At 40.4% G+C, this 19,442-nt stretch overlaps 1 protein-coding gene across 4 annotated transcripts in view; it reads right to left on the bottom strand.

Moving 5' to 3' along the window:
• Positions 1-19,442, bottom strand: part of LOC126480260 (AMP deaminase 2) — a 473,603-nt gene that overhangs the window by 8,776 nt on the left and 445,385 nt on the right. For all 4 annotated transcript variants that reach the window (XM_050103850.1, XM_050103851.1, XM_050103852.1 and 1 more), the window contains 3 exons: positions 19,038-19,158; positions 14,136-14,309; positions 1,098-1,208 (listed from right to left, as the gene is read on the bottom strand). In XM_050103850.1, the coding sequence (XP_049959807.1) occupies positions 1,098-1,208; positions 14,136-14,309; positions 19,038-19,158 (406 nt within the window). The remainder of the gene's footprint in view (positions 1-1,097; positions 1,209-14,135; positions 14,310-19,037; positions 19,159-19,442) is intronic.

Genomic DNA, 19,442 nt, shown 5'->3' with positions numbered 1-19,442 from the left:
TACAACAATATTTAAATAAAGAAATTTTTAAGCATTCAATCACACTGAGACCATTTACATCAAATGTAAATAATAGTTTGCTCATACATAAATAACCTAATATTTTTGCACCAGCGCACTCATGTTAAATCCCAACAAACTATTGCTAAATATTATTGGAACAATTATTTGTGTGTTCTCGACAGAAGCATCTTTTGGTTCTCTTTTCAATGCAATTGACCACTTTTAAATTACTGTGGTTTCTAACATCAATTGTAATCAATGTTTAAGTAATGCTATTGGCAAAATAGTAGCAAATCCCTTAAATAACTATACAAGAATGACAACATGTGAGGTATTCACGATGCATGCAGTTGTTCTATTATTGTGGAGAATATGTTGTTCTGACAGTCATTTGCATAATGGAAAAGATACAGATATGTAATAAATCCATAAATAAATTAGAAACATGCGAGTGGGTTTCAGGGATGATAGCTATAGTGGAATGCTATCATCTGAGATATTGTTTGTTGAAATCACATGAAGCTTTTAAAATCTGTTAATTCTAAAGTTCATTTTGAAAATATTTAGTTACTGTAAAGTATTTTTTTTTTTTTTTTTTTTTGAAAATATTATTGTTTCATTGCATGGGCCTCACTTATCTGAGATTGCTGATGTATTCAGATTTTCTTTATTATTTGACTGATTTATTATGGAATTCCTAAGAGCTGTAAGTGGTCACACTTAAGACTGCCTGATACACTGCCATTTCTGATACACTGTCTGTTGTCCTAAGCAAGAAATGTGAAGCTTCACTTTTCTGCCCGACAGTGTATATTAGCCTCAAATATGGATCCTCTCAAGGAATATTACTTGTTTACCAAATCTACCTAAAAATTATCGTAACGCTCCAAGTGCACAAAAGTACCACAAACATCACTTTGCTCTTCCAGCCACTATTCTTAACAGTCATTCTAATACTTTCTTGTTAAGTCTGCCACAGAAGTCAAATTATCCAAGACATCCAAAATCCAAGACATCTTTTAGAGATTCAAGATACTAAAATCAGCTGGAGTCTTTCTGCAGTAATTTGTTGTAGAATGACTTTTATGTTTTACCTTGTGTGGGAAACCACTCATCAGTACAGAGTTCCTTGCAAGCTCACACATGTCACATGAGCTTAACTTCCACACCTGTGCTGCTATGCTGTACTCTTCCATCAATGGTTCCTGAAAGCAGGTAAAAATAATTTGAGCACACAATGGAAGAGAGGTGGAGAGGGGCAGGGTGAGGAGGGTGTGGGGGGGGAGGAGGGGGAAGGTGTGGGGTGAGCAAGAAGTGTGATAGTGAGAGAGAAGAAAGAGGAAGAGGAAGAGGAAGAGGAAGAGAGAGAGAGAGAGAGAGAGAGAGAGAGAGAGAGAGCAGTATTTTCGTTGAAAAACGAGATCAAATAAGGAAAGGGGGGAGGGGGGGGGGACTTACTTTGTGTGTTTGGGAGGTGATTTACAGACAGCATGTAAAATCTAAATCTGAAGGGCATTACACCAACCCATTCTCTTAAGCATAAATGAGATCTATCACACAAATTGTAGATCTGGATGGCTGCTCTTGCTGAATAAGAGCTTAGGGCCTCAACCACTCTACCAACTCACTCTAATAAGGTCAAATGGAATCTATCAAATAAAAACTTACAGGGAAGTTAATCAACTACGTAAGACTTGAGAACTTAATTTGAACCTTAGTTGATGGGGAGTGTATTTCTGAACTTCATGCTACTCCAACTTCGGACAAAACAGTACATAATACATTCTGGGACCTCACAATTGAACCTGAATGTAACTTAATCTGCGTGAGGTTTTTAAGAGTTCCTGAAAGCTATACATAATCTATTTTATCATGGACTAGTGACCTGCCTTTGATTTGCACAGGCAACACTGAATATCTGCATCCAGACAACTTGTCTGGTGTAGCAGTAATGTTGTTTACCACACACTGTTTAGAATTATGATTAACATTTCATAAAAATAAAATGATTTATGCTGCACACAGCACTTGACAGTGTACTGTAGCACTAAAGTCATGAGCTGCTGACTGGTAGAGCACAGTGTTTTGGATAGCCCTTGGGCTAGGGACCATCTGTATACTCAATGGAAGGATCATCTTAGTGTCAATAAACTACATTACAGGGACGAAGTATGGCTATTACACACTTCATCCTGCTTAGCCAAATGGAGCAAATCAGTTGCTTCTTTTTGCATTTGGTCTATGGTGGGCCTTAAGGAGCTTATGGTGGCATCATTAGTTACATCTACATCTTCATCTACATCTACATTTATACTCCGCAAGCCGCCCAGCGGTGTGTGGCGGATGGCACTTTACGTGCCACTGTCATTACCTCCCTTTCCTGTTCCAGTCACATATGGTTCGCGGGAAGAACGACTGTCTGAAAGCCTCCGTGCGTGCTCTAATCTCTCTAATTTTACATTCGTGATCTCCTCGGGAGGTATAAGTAGGGGGAAGCAATATATTCGATACCTCATCCAGAAACGCACCCTCTCGAAACCTGGCGAGCAAGCTACACCGCGATGCAGAGCGCCTCTCTTGCAGAGTCTGCCACTTGAGTTTATTAAACATCTCCGTAACGCTATCACGGTTACCAAATAACCCTGTGACGAAACGCGCCGCTCTTCTTTGGATCTTCTCTATCTCCTCCGTCAAACCGATCTGGTACGGATCCCACACTGATGAGCAATACTCAAGTATAGGTCGAACGAGCGTTTTGTAAGCCACCTCCTTTGTTGATGGACTACATTTTCTAAGCACTCTCCCAATGAATCTCAACCTGGTACCCGCCTTACCAACAATTAATTTTATATGATCATTCCACTTCAAATCGTTCCGCACGCATACTCCCAGATATTTTACAGAAGTAACTGCTACCAGTGTTTGTTCCACTATCATATAATCATACAATAAAGGATCCTTCTTTCTATGTATTCGCAATACATTACATTTGTCTATGTTAAGGGTCAGTTGCCACTCCCTGCACCAAGTGCCTATCCGCTGCAGATCTTCCTGCATTTCGCTACAATTTTCTAATGCTGCAACTTCTCTGTATACTACAGCATCATCCGCGAAAAGCCGCATGGAACTTCCGACACTATCCACTAGGTTATTTATATATATTGTGAAAAGCAATGGTCCCATAACACTCCCCTGTGGCACGCCAGAGGTTACTTTAACGTCTGTAGACGTCTCTCCATTGATAACAACATGGTGTGTTCTGTTTGCTAAAAACTCTTCAATCCAGCCACACAGCTGGTCTGATATTCCATAGGCTCTTACTTTGTTTATCAGGCGACAGTGCAGAACTGTATCGAACGCCTTCCGGAAGTCAAGAAAAATAGCATCTACCTGGGAGCCTGTATCTAATATTTTCTGGGTCTCATGAACAAATAAAGCGAGTTGGGTCTCACAGGATCGCTGTTTCCGGAATCCATGTTGATTTCTACATAGTAGATTCTGGGTTTCCAAAAACAACATGATACTCGAGCAAAAAACATGTTCTAAAATTCTACAACAGATCGACGTCAGAGATATAGGTCTATAGTTTTGCGCATCTGCTCGACGACCCTTCTTGAAGACTGGGACTATCTGTGCTCTTTTCCAATCATTTGGAACCTTCCGTTCCTCTAGAGACTTGCGGTACACGGCTTTTAGAAGGGGGGCAAGTTCTTTCGCGTACTCTGTGTAGAATCAAATTGGTATCCCGTCAGGTCCAGTGGACTTTCCTCTATTGAGTGATTCCAGTTGCTTTTCTATTCCTTGGACACTTATATCGATGTCAGCCATTTTTTCGTTTGTGCGAGGATTTAGAGAAGGAACTGCAGTGCGGTCTTCCTCTGTGAAACAGCTTTGGAAAAAGGTGTTTAGTATTTCAGCTTTACGCGTGTCATCCTCTGTTTCAATGCCATCATCATCCCGTAGAGTCTGGATATGCTGTTTCGAGCCACTTACTGATTTAACGTAAGACCAGAACTTCCTAGGATTTTCTGTTTTCTTTAGAAAACCCCAAAAGAAAAAGTATTTCTAACAATTTTTTGTACAAAAACTGAGCCTCTGATTCTAAGAGCATTATGCACAGAAAATGGCTGAAATTTGTACAATATATTTCTAAGATGCTGATTTTGAACAGCCTTGAAAAATTTCTTGCTTTCTTAATCCCTTTCCAATATACAGAGGTCAAAGTTACCCTGCTTGTACATGTGAAATATGCATGTAAAATGTATGAGGCAAAACCATAGTTTATAAAGTGACATAGCACAGTAAAATGTGCTGTAAAGTGTCTCCGTAATCATCAGAAGGGTTCTGGGAACCCCATGCTGTAGTACTGAAGTGCACACAAAATTTTGTGTATGTAAAATCTGGTCTGAGGTGTAAAATTTATTTTGCATTACTTTAGTTTCACACAAATAAACAATCAAAATTTTACTGGCCCATAAAGTTCTTTTCATATGATTGACATGCCCTAATGTGGTGGGGGAAAGAAGGGAACCAGCAGGATAATGACCCCATCACAGCACAAAAAAGGTGAATATACTCAAGTTTAAAAGACTCTGAAAAATCGGGGTACCACCTGTCTCATTCTTTCCTCAGCACCTTTAAAAAATTTTCCCAAAAGTCTAATATGTGAACATATTCACACTTTTTATGCTGATAGAGAAGGAGACAGTGGCAGTGTGAGAGAAAGAGGACAAAGGCAGTGGAAGATAGTTCAGAGTGATAAAACAGTCGTTGAAAGGAGAGTAGGAGACAGTGCCAATGGAAGAGAAATAAAGATAAGGAGAAAGTGGAAGTGGATGAGAGCCAGTGATAATGAGAGACAGAGTCTGTGATAATGACAATGAGGAAGAGAGAGACAGTGACAGTGAGATGAGACAGCAGCAATGCGAAGGAGTGAATGAGGTGGTACGAGTAGCAGGGAAGGGGGGGACAGGTAGACAGTAGTAGCAGAACAGAATGATGGAGACTGTAGCTGTGAGACAGGAAACAGTAACAGTTTAAAAAAATAGAGACACTAAGAGATAATGACAATGAGTTGGGCTGAATGAATAAGTGAGAATGGGCAAGTGGAAGTGGATGGGCATTATGAGTGACTTACAGTGATGAACTACTGGGTGTGAGCAGGTTACACTCAGGGAACCTTGTGATTTCAGAGGTGAGTTGCATGTTAAAAAGAGTGGGAATATGTTTGTAAACCAACATTTTTGGAAAATTTTCAAAGGTGCTGAGGAAGGTGGGATGAGACAGCTGGTACCCCACTTTTCAGACAAAGTCTTTCAAACAGGATCATATTTGCCTTTTGTGCTTTGATAGGAGCATGTTCCCACTGGTAAGCTATATACACGAATCTTCCTCATTAATCAGTCCATCTATCAGTCAAAAACAAATAAAAATCTCTACAGTAGTTTCCGAGATCAGCCCTACGTCATTTCTTTTAATGCTCGGCTTTTTAAGCCACATCAATGACTTTGAATGTAACAACATCATAATATATCACTTCAAGACAAATAGAGTCCTGTATTTAAAAATGTAAGTAAATATTTTCTTTCAAAAATATCTATTCATTTAAATGTATGTGAAGCTACAAAGAGAGGATTAACAGAAACTATTCAGTATGGTACAAAAGGGGGTCCATGTCCATTTCCATTTCAATGTTTAAGATTTTTAATGCCCTCCCTTCAAAAATTAATTATCTAATGGGTGATGAGCTCTTGCTTTTTTTTTTTAAAAAAAAAAACCAAACTTAATTTGGTTTCTACCACAAGGGCCTTTCTACACTGTAGAAGAGTTCCTGAACCACAAAGCATTCTATTCATGTACCTGTAACACTCAGATACACGTGTGCTTGATGTGATTTATGTTGAGGGAATATTGTCTCAGTCCAAGAGTTCATCCACCAGTGCTGCTTCATGCGGTCACAGGCTGTTGTCTTAAAAAAAAAATGGAATCAGGGCTGAATGCATCCCTGAAAAGATACACATTGGGAAGAAGTACAGTGTAACAATAATGTTCACTTGTTGAACATACTGTGTTCAAAGATTTGGAGGTCAGTACATACATGCAACATTATGCTTTGCCACACCCATAAGACCTGGACCACAAAACAATAATGTTTGACACTGTTTCTGGCAGCATTATGTATTCCTATCTCTTGCCATATGAGGGTACATTCAAAATCACTACTCAGACCGAATCTGTTCTAACCTGAGAAGAGCATACAATTTGATTCCTCAGTGGTCCAGCCCATGTGCTGTTAGCAACATCACAAACAATGCCACCTATGTGTAGGTGTTAAAGGGACAACAAAATCGTTGTAGGGAAGAGAGACCACCTCCATGCAGTTGCTATGCCACTGTGGGGTGTGAGACTGTGTGCCCTTGCAGTCCTGTTAAATGTGGTTGGAAGTCACATGTTGTTTGATGTGGGTCCCTTCTCAGATGTTGCACAACTTAGCAGTCATCTGCTGCTGTAGTTCGCCATAGTCTACCACCTTCTCTTCTTAAGGCAGCAGTTCCTGTAGTTCAAAATGCTCCACAAGCACATAAAATAATGCTGTGAGCAATACCAAAGTCCAGGGCAGCTGTGAGCAATACCAAAATCCAGGGCACATTCATCATACTTCATCCTCCTTTCAATTTCCCAGTGATTCATCCCTGTGTGTAGTCATCCAGATATTGTCTCTGGGCAACACTTTAATGAAGAATACCACTATGGTGTGCTGTAACTGCTTATTGATCGACACTCCCACACCCTTTTTTTTTCCAACTGTCGTGTGTTGCAGGGGCAGCCCCATTTGGCACTATAGTCATACTGACTTCACGCCAAGTGACATCCAGCTTTCTATGCCTGACTAAGAGATCTCGGATAACATGCTACCACACTTCATTCATTTCCATTGAGTTGTTCATATGTTGTGTTACTTTATCTATCTTGTCCTTAAGTTCTGCAGAGCAGCATACCATAGAATGTAACCACAATGAACTAATGAACTTTTAAACACAGGTCTCCTGCAGTATATTCACAACATGAATCACCTCAATATGTAATAAATAAATAGATAGATAGATAAGTAAAAAAACAAGATTGAGTAATCATACTACAGAAGTGTAGGACAAAAGCTAGAGTTTACACATATAGTTAAGGAACAGATGCAACATCTACTTCTAGTGTAAGTGGCAAGAGTATGAAGTACATATGCGTAGATATTTGTACAATTGTACTTTTGTTTGTTGTTCGTTTTGTTTTAGGGTGTAAAAAACAACTAATGCCATATGAGCTCATGTCATAACTGTAGAACACAAAGACAGAAAAGCAGTTAACAGCGACTACACATTAAGCACAATCAACGGAAGGAAAAGACAGCTAAAAACAGGGACTTGAAGAAAGATCCATAAAATATGTCATAGAGACAATGCAGGTCCTGAGCTAAAGATTAAATGTCCTTTCTCTATTGCTACAGTGAATAAAAAGTAAAATTCCAACAGCCAGTGTGTCCTTGGCTAAAACAACCAACAACTCAGACGGCAAAGATAAATGAGAATGTAAGTGGTTAAAAAAAAAAAAAAAAAAAAGAGCATTCCATCAGGAAATGGTGAACTGTCACAGGTTGAGGACAACAAGCACAAAGTGGTAGGTGATCACCACTTAAATGGTGATGGCTAAAAAGACAGTGCCCAATACACAACCTAGCTAAAATGATCTCCTCAAAGCGAGAGGGCTGATAAGAGGTTGGTCACACTGCTGGGAGAGGTTTAATTCCCTGGGGCTTGTTCCCATGAATGCAAGACGAGTGATGATGCCAAAGTGACACCATTTGCTGACAGATAGCAACACAGAGATCATCTGAGGAAATGGAAGAGATAGGGGGCCAAAATAGGAGGCCTACAGCCTTGGCAGCAGTGTCAGCGCCCTCATTTCTCATAAGACCAACACGACCAGGGATCCACATAAACATCACGGTGGATCCATCAAGAGTAGCAAGTAAAAGCTTTCCTGAATCTGTTGCACCAAGGGACGGACGGTGCACACCACACAGAGGCACTGAAAGATCCAAATGACACAATTGAAAAGCCTATGTCACTGGTTGTGCAGCGTGGCCTGATACAGGGTGAAGAGCTTTCCTGTAAATGCTGAGCAGTGTTCCAGAAGCTGATACTGAAAATCGTTGGTGCCAATGATGAAGCCACATCTGACACCATGGTCAGTCTGAGAGCCATCAGTGTACACAAAGGTACTATTGCAAAGTTCTGTGTGAATGTCAAGAAACTTACGGCCATAGAGTGAGTCTGGAGTAGTGTCCATAGGAAGCAAATGCAGTCCAAGGTGAATGTGGCCCACCGCACAATGCCAAGATGGTGAAGGGTTCACATCCATTAGGAAAACGGTAGATAGTGTGAAGTTAAGCTGCTGGAGCAGTAGCTGAAAGTGAGCTGCAGGAGGTAACAGAGAAGAAGGATGCACTCTGTACTAGCAGTCAAAGGAGTCATTGAAGAAGGAGGCATAGTATGTGTGGCCAGGCACAGCAGACAAATGGCATGGGTATCTGCTGAGGAGCATATCATGTTAGTACGACAGTAATAGTTCAGCAGCCTCTGCACAGACTTCCAATCGGGCTAGTGTAAAAGGCACCAGTGGCCAAACCCATGCCATGATGGTGGATTGTATTGATGCAACATAAGATGGAAAGATGTGCAGATGCATAAATGAAACACCCAGAGTCTAGTTTAGAATGGACAAGAGACCAGTACAAATGGAGGAGGGTGACCTAATCTCCTCCCCAGGAAGTACCATTGAGGACACATAGGACATTGAGGGACTGGGCATTGTGGGTGGCTAGGTAAGACATGAGGGAGGACCAAGGAAGTTTCCTACTAAGCATGAGCTCAAGGAATTTTGTAGTTTCAATGAACAGAAGAGCAACAGGTGCAAGATGTAAAGATGATGGAAGATACCCAATGTGCCATCAGAAATTCATACAAATGGTTTTGTCAGTGGAAGAGCGAAAGCCATTGTCGATGCTCCACGAGTAAAGGTGATGAAGACAATGCTGAAGATGCAGCTCAAATAGAAAGTCTGTGGAGAACTGCAATTGATTGCAAAATCATTGACAAAAAGGGAGCCAGATATGCCCAGCAGGAGACAGGGCATAATAAGGTTTATGATGATAGCGAAGAGGATGATGCACAGGACAGAACTCTGAGGCACAGCATTTTCCTGAATAAAGATGTCTGATAGGGTAATACCCAGACATACCTTGAAAACTCTGACTTTTAAAAATTCCCAAAGGAAACAGGGCAGGCGACCTCAGTAGTCCCATGTGTAGATAGTACAGGGGATACCAGTTCTCCAGCATGTGACGTAGGCTTTCTCCAAATCAAAAAGCATGGTCACAGTCTTGTATTTCCACAAAACACCATTCATAGCAAGGGTTGACAACCTCATGAGATGGCCAGCTGCAGAATGGTATGCTCAAAATCCACATTGTGCAGTGGTTAGTAAATTGTGAGAATCAAGCCTCCATACCAGGCAGGCATGAGTCATATGCTCCATCACCTTGCCAATACATATGGTGAGAGAAATGGGGTGGTAGCTAAAAGGAAGGTGATTATCCTTACGGGATTAGGGATGGGTACAACAGTGGCTCATCTTAATGTCAACACTGTTCAGCCCTGGGAGGAGGACTGGGAGGAAGTGAGAGCATGGTTTAGCTTCCTCATAGTAAAAGTTGCATTGAAGCACTCATGATTCTGAGAAGACCAGGGTATTACCTGAGCCGCCTCCACTCATTTCTAATGGAGGAAGGTAGGGTGATAGTGGGTGGGGCTCAAAAACTCTGCAAAATAGTGGCCCAAGGTGTTGGGGATAGCAATAGGCTACACTATGACAATCTGCTATGGTCAGGCTGAAAATTTGGGAATGGACATTGGTGTAAGTGGAACAGTTAAAATAACTAGTAAATGAAATCCAGCTAGCTTTTCTGCTACCCCGAACAATGCAATGACACTGCGCACACAACTGTTTATGAAGAATACAGTTTTCCACTGTAGGATGATTCCATGTATGAAGTGTATCACACCATGCCTCAGTCCACAAAGGGGCTGGGACATAGCATTGTAAAGAGGAAGTGCAAGAGATGGAACATTCTGCAGTGGTAATGATAACATTTGTGAGATATTCCACCTGGTCATCATAACTGGGGAAATCTTGTTCCTTGAAGGTTGGGAGTAAAGCCTCCAGTTGGCTTTAGAAAGCTGCCATTTGGTTGTGCATGGAAGTGGGGTAGGAGTCAGCAAATGGATAGCACATAGAATATGTTCACTGAAGTACATGTCAGAGAGAATGGACCACTCTAGATTTCAGGCAAGCTCGGCAGTGCACAAGGAGAGGTCCGAATGGGAACAGGTGTACGTGGAGTCTGAAAGGAACATGATCTGTGTTAAGACAAATGAGGTTAAGTTAACCTCAGGTCAGCCAAGAGGGCACACCTCTGACAGATTCTGGGAGAGCCCCAAAGGGGATGGTGCACATTAAAGTCACTGAGCAGCAAAAAGGGGTGAGGGAGTTGTAAATGGTACGAAGGGAAAAGGTGAAGTGAGGAAGGAAAATGTGGACTGGAACAGTCTGAAGGTGGGTAGTCAGGAAGATGGTTTGACTACAAATGTCATACCAGATGAGCAGCGCGATTTCCCCATTATATGGAATGCTGTCCTCAGGAGGAAGGTCAAAGTGGAGCAGAAAGAAATGTTAGAGGTCAAAGCAGTAATAAAGATGCAATTTTGTTTCTTGGAAGCAGAGATGCTGCAATTCCAAGAGCAGCTGTAATTCCTCCTGGTGGGATCTAACTCAGCAAATGTTTCATTGGAGGAGAGTCATGATGAGGAAAGCAGAGGAAGGAAAAATGAAGAGGCATCACTTCGGCAGCTCCTAAGTGCCAGTCTCCGAAGATTATCTGCTATAGGGCACAGACGCTGGAAGATACTGCTCCACAAGATCTAAAGAGGCTCAGCATTCTCCCTCTGTTGGTCTGTGGAGTCCAAGGCAGAAAAACAGTGAGCCGGATTAGGGTACCATGTGGCAACACCATTGGAGAGGATCTCCGAATTAGCAAAGGAGAAGACCATTTATCTTTGTTTGATTTCTTGGAGTCTTTGTGGTTGGCAGATGGTGATTCAGATGTTCGTTGGCTGGAGAGAAAGTCTTTGCGAGAGTATTCCTTCTGCCCTTTCCAGCCTGCCAGTCGGGTAGCAGGTGACTTTGCCCCATGAGGTGAAAGTTTGGTGGCTTGTTGCACTGCCAGAGGAGAAGGAGATGGGAATGCTACTGTGACTCTGGTCAATTTTACAACTGTGATGCTTAATTTGAAGTTGCATGTCTGCATGGCCATGTCCTTTGTGGAGCGAAATGTAGCAAGAATGGTACTGTAGGTGCCAGATGGTAAAACAAAGGGTTTCCGACTGGCCAGAAAGTTGTGAGTGACAGTTTAAGGAACTTTTTCCTTCACCCAGATCTCCTGGAGGGCCCACTCATCAAGATATATGGGACAATCTCTGCAGGAGCCTGCATGGTCAGCATTGCAAATTGATACAGCGAGGAGAAGGAGGCAGACAATTGTCCTTGTGAGCATCCCTACCACCGGTTACACATTTGGCAGAGTGTCAACAGAACATTTGAGTGTGGATGTAACAATGACACAGTAGCAACACATCAGGTTCAGAATGTATGGTCAGATAATTTTATAGCCTGCTTTGATCTTTGATGGAAGCACAACACTATCAAACATGCAAAAAAGAGTGTGTGTCGGCACTAAGGATGCATCGATCTTTTTTAACACCCGATGGACTGGAATGACACCCTGATCAGAGGAAAGTTTGAATTTTTGCCTCTGTCAGACAATCAAGCAGCCTGGTGTAAATAACACCATGTGAAGAACAGGATAGCATTGGAGGAGTGAAGCTGCAAGCTTGAGAATCAGAAGCAATCTCCAAAAGCAAAGCGCCAATGCATAAATGAGAGCAGGATTTCACAGGGCTGGGAATTGCATGAACACCTTTCTGAAAGATAAATGGATTTACCACAACAAAGGATTGACCGTCTTCAGTATGTGAAACCATGAGGAACTATGGTGCAGCTGGGAGGGTCTTTGAATCATTAGTCTCATTCCGTTTACATTTAATATGCATAGATTGTGAAGAAGATGCTTGGCTCATTGCAAGAAACCCCCCCCCCGATTGCCAGTGTCTCCGATGGCATGCTCTGTCCAACTGGGGGCCCTCCTCAGAAGGGGGCGCACCTGTCTTAAGTAACTGTTCACACCTCAGGTCATACCTCATGAACACCTGACACAGGGACCAATCATCAATTTAGGAAGGTAGCAGCTCAGGGCAATCACCCCTCCCTGAGCCTGGCCTTCACCAGGGGGTATGTGCAGACCCTACCTGTTGATCCGGGGCTGGGAATTACACATTACCCAGTCACCTCTTATGCATCAGGTGCATGAGCTGGCCTTTAGGAGTGCGCGGGGAGCAAGAGGAATAGGGGAACCTCAAATGCTGAAGCAGAGGGAAGACGGGAGAAGTAGAACGAAGAAAGGAAAAAAGAACGAAGAAAGGAAAAAAGAACGAAGAAAGGAAAAAAGAACGAAGAAAGGAAAAAAGAACGAAGAAAGGAAAAAAGAACGAAGAAAGGAAAAAAGAACGAAGAAAGGAAAAAAGAACGAAGAAAGGAAAAAAGAACGAAGAAAGGAAAAAAGAACGAAGAAAGGAAAAAAGAACGAAGAAAGGAAAAAAGAACGAAGAGAGGAAAAAAGAACGAAGAGAGGAAAAAAGAACGAAGAGAGGAAAAAAGAACGAAGAGAGGAAAAAAGAACGAAGAGAGGAAAAAAGAACGAAGAGAGGAAAAAAGAACGAAGAGAGGAAAAAAGAACGAAGAGAGGAAAAATGAACGAAGAGAGGAAAAACGAACGAAGAGAGTAAAAATGAACGAAGAGAGGAAAAATGAACGAAGAGAGGAAAAACGAACGAAGAGAGGAAAAAAGAATGAAGAAAGGAAAAAAGAATGAAAAAATTGGAGGGACTGTTCTGATGTAAGGCTACTAAAAATGCAGAACACATTCCCAAAAACATCCCAGATGTGTTCCCCAAGGGAGGGAAAAAAGAATAGCAAGACGATAGACATGCAGCACAGAACAGGAAAGATGATACAAGGGCTGGGGCCCCTTGGTAGCCAAGCATGAACTCGCCAAAGAGTGGTGAGCCTCATGGCAGGGGAAGGGGTGAGGGTGTACAATTGTGCTAGTAACCAACTAAGAGTACCTCATATCAATATGAGACATTGAAATCAGGCTGAGACTGGTTTTTCAGATTAAAACATCATCCAGATATCAATACTGATCTCGGACATCAGATACTCCTCCTACAGACAAATGCACTGCAAGTAGGGTTACGGAGAAGAAAAAAAAAAGTGTAGAAGAATAACTGACACAGTAAGTTTAAAGAGGGCACAAAAATGGGTTATATTTTCACAGTGCCTGGAACACCCACATATACTGCACCAGGAGGACCAATGAAACAACATATGTCTATGAAATCCAATTTTACATTTTTATCGGCATCAAATGAAAGGAGAGAGCTTTTTATTGCTCACTGCTTAGAAACTATATACAGTTCACTTTTCAGCTCAGTGCTGTAGAAATAATGGAAAAACCTGGACATATCAAGCGGTCAGGAAGCATCAGTTGGTCCCATTAGCTGTATCAAAGAGACAAGGGTCAATAGATACAACTACTTCACACGTTCACACACACACACACACACACACACACACACACACACACACACACACACACACACACACACACCTGCGCGTGCATGCCGGACGGAGAGAGGCGATGGAGGGAAGGCACTGACAGGGAGTGGGGTTGGGTACTGAGAGGAAGATATGGAGGGGGAAGGTGTGAGCTGGGGAAAGGGGGAGAGGGAGGGTTAGAGGGAGAGGGAGGGGAAGAGTGATAGGGGAATAAGTAGCTGCAGTAGCTTTTAACTTTACCATTAAAAGAAATACTGATTCCCAATCACAATCTTGTACCTTTATCTTACCTTGGTGAAATGAAACTGCAGGGGGTCATCAGTGGATAGGCTTACACATAACCCACGTGCCAAGTATTCAGGCAACGGATTTCGATGGTAGTTGAGAAAAAGTGAATTGTTGCTCAGAGGTGACATGGCTATTCCAATTTGTGCTAAGTAGTACAAATACTGGAGCACTGGAACCTGGTAAAAAAAATCAATAATTACAAATAAGTACATCACAAAGTAGAGAGGCAGGTTTGACTCACTTACAGATTAAGCCAGTTATTATTAGTGAAATGACTACACCAATAAAGACTTTTGGAGCATTTATTGTCAGGATGCCTCAACATATGATAACTTGTTGAGTCACTAAAATGATTACTGATCATGGTTCACTATTTTTGGTGAGGGTATTGAATATTACACATTTCTCTTAATGGTATGTTGAAATCACAATGAGAGAGAGAGAGGAGAGGCTGGCTAGTACTCATTAAAGGTTATAAGGCACCTCTCCCATGTTACTAATAGAAAAAAAAAATCACCGCATTCTCAGCTTTTGCCATGATAACTGTTGGTGTCATCTAAAACAACACATTACAAAAGCAATATAAATATTGACTCCAATCATAGTAACTTATAAATGAGCTGAAAATCCCCTGATACATGTATGATATCACTTACTAGATAGCAGAGAGTTTGGGCAGAGGCACATTCATTCAGCTCAAATGCTTTTTTGATTTTATCTATGTATGGTTTAAGGTGCTTCCAGTTGCAAATAACATAGATATCTCTACAACAGATACAAGGCAGCAACGTAGGAGGATCAGCCAGATTCAGGCAGTCAGATTCATTGCAATGTAGCTGCTCAGGACTGTAACCAGATGTGACCATTGCCAGTAAAGCCCGCCCGGCTAACCATGCAGTCTAACGCAGTGCTTCCCAAGCAGAAAGGCATGCCGGTCTCTGGCACGAATCCACCCAGTGGATTAGTGTCAAGGTCTGGTGTGCCAGTCAGCCTGTGGATGGTTTTTAAGTTGGTTTTCCACCTACCTCGGTGAATTCCGGCTGGTTTCCCTTATTCTGCCTCAGTTACACTATGTCAGTGATTGCTGCATGAACACTGTCTCCATGTACACGTACACCATCATTGCTCTACCATGCAAACATTTGGGGTTTCACTCATCTTGTATGAGACATTCCCGGTGGTGGTGGTGGTGGTGGTGGTGGTGGTGGTGGTGGTGGGGCGGAGGGGGGGGGGGGGGGGGGGGGAGGTCCACGGGGGGCTGAACCACACAATAACCCTTGGTTCGGTGTGGGGTGGTAGAGAGATGGGTGGGCTGCTGTGGCCTGATGTTGGGTTGTGAATCACTGACAGCTACAGCAGGATGAAGCCTTTGCATCATTTCTGGGGCCCCCGGTTTAATACACAAAACACAATAACCAGTTAACTTTTGTTTCCATCATAATTCTCTAACTTGATTGATATCACGACAACATTGCAATTCACCAACTATTACATGCAGTAAGTTTTATAAGGGCAGAAATATTGTCATACATGGATCCTCAAGAATGTAGTTCGTAAATTTATAAGAATTATCTTGCAACTATGAGCAGAAAAAAATCCTGATGTAATAATTTGCTCGAATAAACACACTTCTTACTGATGAACAGAGATATATAATGCCTAACCACACAAAAAAGTGAAACATGAGCTCTACATTGTACATGATAGTGTACTTCCTATGAATGAAACATTTTAATCTCCAGTAGTATTGCTGAAAATTGCTAGCCACAGATGAAGTCAATGCAAAAAGCAGTAAAGTAATGGTGAGCTTTTAAATTTTTACTATCAATTCTTGTAGCATAAATTAATACATTTTGCTCAACAGGTTTTACCCATAAAGAGACTGAGAAATGATTCTGATGTCCGTAAAAAATATTGGATTGAATGTTATTCAACTCATTCTCTGGGCATTCATCTTTTTGGTTTCAAAAGAGAATCATGGTTGAAATTCCCACATTTCTTGAGCAACTGCACTTAATGAAACAACACATATTACAGTTTTAAAAGTACTCCCTCTAAACAAGTGTATATTTGTAAAAGCCCAAATGCCTTTCTTATGTTCTGCCACATCATTGTTGTTGACTCCTAGAAATAGTCAAATCTGAGGAAATAGTACAGTGAGGAGTAACAACTTTACTTCATTTCAGGCCGTCAAAGGGCCGGCCACATTAGGTTAACCATATATTTCTCTTTTCCTTCATCCTTCTCCAAAACTCTTTCATATTCTCAGAATTAGCTCTTTTCCTCTCACCCAACCATTTGGCTCCTGTTTTTATTCTGTTTGTGTTACCTTCCTGAAAACGTTTGAATTTTTTTATTTCTAGTCTGTATTGCCTCTTTACCGTAAGGTCTCCTGTTCAAGCTGTATTTGTTCTAAGTGTTTTTTTGTCTTCCCTCCTCACCCATTTTCTTTGTACTTTTTCCTATTTAGTATTTGGATCTTCTTTGTTAATCTGCCTTCTTTCAGTTTCTCTACGGTCACATTGTGTGTAACAACTTTTCCTGGTATTATCTGTTATTAAAGGGCCAATGAGTACATTTCCTTACATTGTCTCAAAACCCAAATGCCTTCTTTGTTCTTGATTGGACTTAAAGTTTTTCTCAAGATCCTTCTTTTTATATTTTCCAAATCTTTCAATGCCATTTTACATCTAAATGAAAGTAATGTTTCCAATCCACAGTGGGCTTTTGGTTTTACAGCTGTGTTACATTGTCTTAATTTGTCACCTTCAGAAAAATATTTTTTTCACTTTCATATATACTCTCTCCATTTTTTTCAGTTCTGATTTTAATTGCTTCTTTTTCACTTTTTATACTTATATTTTCACCCAGATATTTAAAGTTATCTGTTTTCTTGATGTTACCAGACTTGGTTTCTAAAATTATTGGCGAATTCCATTCATTGGTGATCTATTCTGCACTTTCAAAGAATGTTTGTCGATGTGCCTTTTCAATTGCCTCCTTCAGAAGTTCTAGTCTTTTCTTTGCATCCCGTGAAGTTCCATCTATTATCACAAGATTGCCTGCAAAGACCAAACAATTTATTGCTTCTTTCAATCTACCCAGCTTTACTTAGTTATTAATTTTTTTTGTTTTTCTTCTTCTATTATCCATTCTCTTATAACTTTTTCCACCACACAATTGAATAATAGTTTTGACAAATTGTCTGCTTTTCTGATCCCTGATACAGTTTGGAAGGGACTAGAAGTTGTTTTTACCTTCAGATACTGTATTTATAAGACTTTGTTTAGTTATTTCCGAATTTTTCCTATCTATTGCAAATTCCTTCAAGGTTTTGAGGAGAGAGTTTCTATCTGTCTAATCTTAAGCCTTTTGAAAATCAACAAATATTAGCACTACATTTTTATTTGATATTTCAGTACACATAATTATTTGCTTAAGATTTAGATTTTTCTGTGGACAGGATCTGTTCCTTCTAAATCAAGCTTGACACTCTCCAATTTGTTTACATAACTGAAGGTTTAATGTGCATTGAAGAGATGATAAGATTTTGTATGCTAAGGATAGCAAAGAAGTTCGTCTGTAATTATTATTTTATATTCTTGCAAAAATTCCAAAGGTTTCATAGATTTAATGACATTCATGACTTTTCCCGTTCTCATGTTTGAAATGGAGACTTTCACAAGAGCTCAGAATGTGATTATCATATTTTGATCCAATGAATTAAATTAATGTTGTTGTAGCATATGGAGTTCACAAACTCACTGAACACTAATTATGCAAGTTTTAATTGATGATAATGCTCCAAATAAACAAACTAAGAAAAAAATCAGAATTAAAAATTTACTTCATTTCATCACACCAAGAGATTAAGAAAACTGACCAATACATTTTAACCTGTGCCATATTAAACTCTCATATCTTCTTCACAAATCAATTATTTATCGAAGGAAGACAAGCATTAGAAGTCGATGGTTTTCTGCATCCAAATCATTAGCTTTGAATAATTCAATATCTGCAAAATATGTTGATAAATGCAGAAAAACTGCAGCCCCACTATATTTTACAGTTCCACACCAGTTATACAGTAAAGACTGTCAATAAAAAACCTAAATCGAAGTTATAAATTACTGCAATGTTTACAGTATCAACAGGAAAATCCAACTGAGAAAACTGTTAATCTACAAGGAGACAGAATAACTGTTTAGTACCTTATTTCAGGAGGACAATTTCCTAGTATTGCCAACAGAAACACTTAAAAGTAGCAAATATTATACCTAGTATTTATAACTTGTATGTTCCTGGCTCAGGACGAAATTTTGATTGTTGAGATAGGATTGAAAAGAACTCTTTATCACTCCAACCCTATGTCTGCCTTGTTGTTTCCCTTGTTCTCATAACAGGTGGGTCAGGTCAGGTCCCTCTCAAACTTTCAAACTTTCAAACTTTTCGCAACCAATCCCTCTTTCCTCCCTAAGAGAGGAGCATACACATTCCAAATGCTAGCAACAGTATGTTCTACTTTTAAGTATTTTTATCAGAAATATTTAGGAATACTGCCTGCTGAAAGCAGATTATCCATTCTGTTCCTTGTATTCCTACCTAGAGTTTCCACTGTTCAATATTTACGACAGATAGAGTGTATCTGCTCACAACCAGCAATAACAGGAACTGAACATATAATATCAACACTTTGCTTTTTTTTTATGCTGATGAAAGAATTTTATACTTCTGCAAGTTTCAGCTATAGTTTCAAATTTTTTATCTGCCATGCCTTTTACACATATTACTGATTCAGCAGCCAGTAAGCCAACATTTCTTTTCATTATCAACAATTATAAAATGTAAGATTTTACAAGCAACAGTTAATAGTAAACATGTCATTTTGAAGTGTAAACACTAACCTTTCGGAGCAATAGTCCATGTGAAATGTTTTCAGCCATCATGAAACCACATACCAGATGCTGAATAGGACCAGCTTCACCACAATGAGGTCTCAGGACAAAAGTATTTAGATCTTGTTCCCTTTAACAAAGAGTCAAAGATGATGGATGTGCAACGACAATAAAATATTACAAAAAATACAATGAGCAGGTCATTTTTAAACACAAAGCAAAATATGTATAAGTTTTTCAGTACAGTGGTGCACTCTGCATATTTTGGAACTCACACAGTTTATTATTCAAGGTTACACGGGTGATACTAGCCAACACATTTGCAGACTGTATAATTTCCTTAAGATTATTTTATCTTGTCCACCCTTCTCATGTTAATCATAGACACTACTACCACCACCACCACCACCACCA

Source organism: Schistocerca serialis, chromosome 1 (genome assembly GCF_023864345.2).
Source record: "Schistocerca serialis cubense isolate TAMUIC-IGC-003099 chromosome 1, iqSchSeri2.2, whole genome shotgun sequence".
Lineage (NCBI taxonomy): Eukaryota > Metazoa > Arthropoda > Insecta > Orthoptera > Acrididae > Schistocerca > Schistocerca serialis.
Note: the sequence above shows the minus strand (reverse complement) of the source record. Positions and strands in the feature narration are given on the sequence as shown.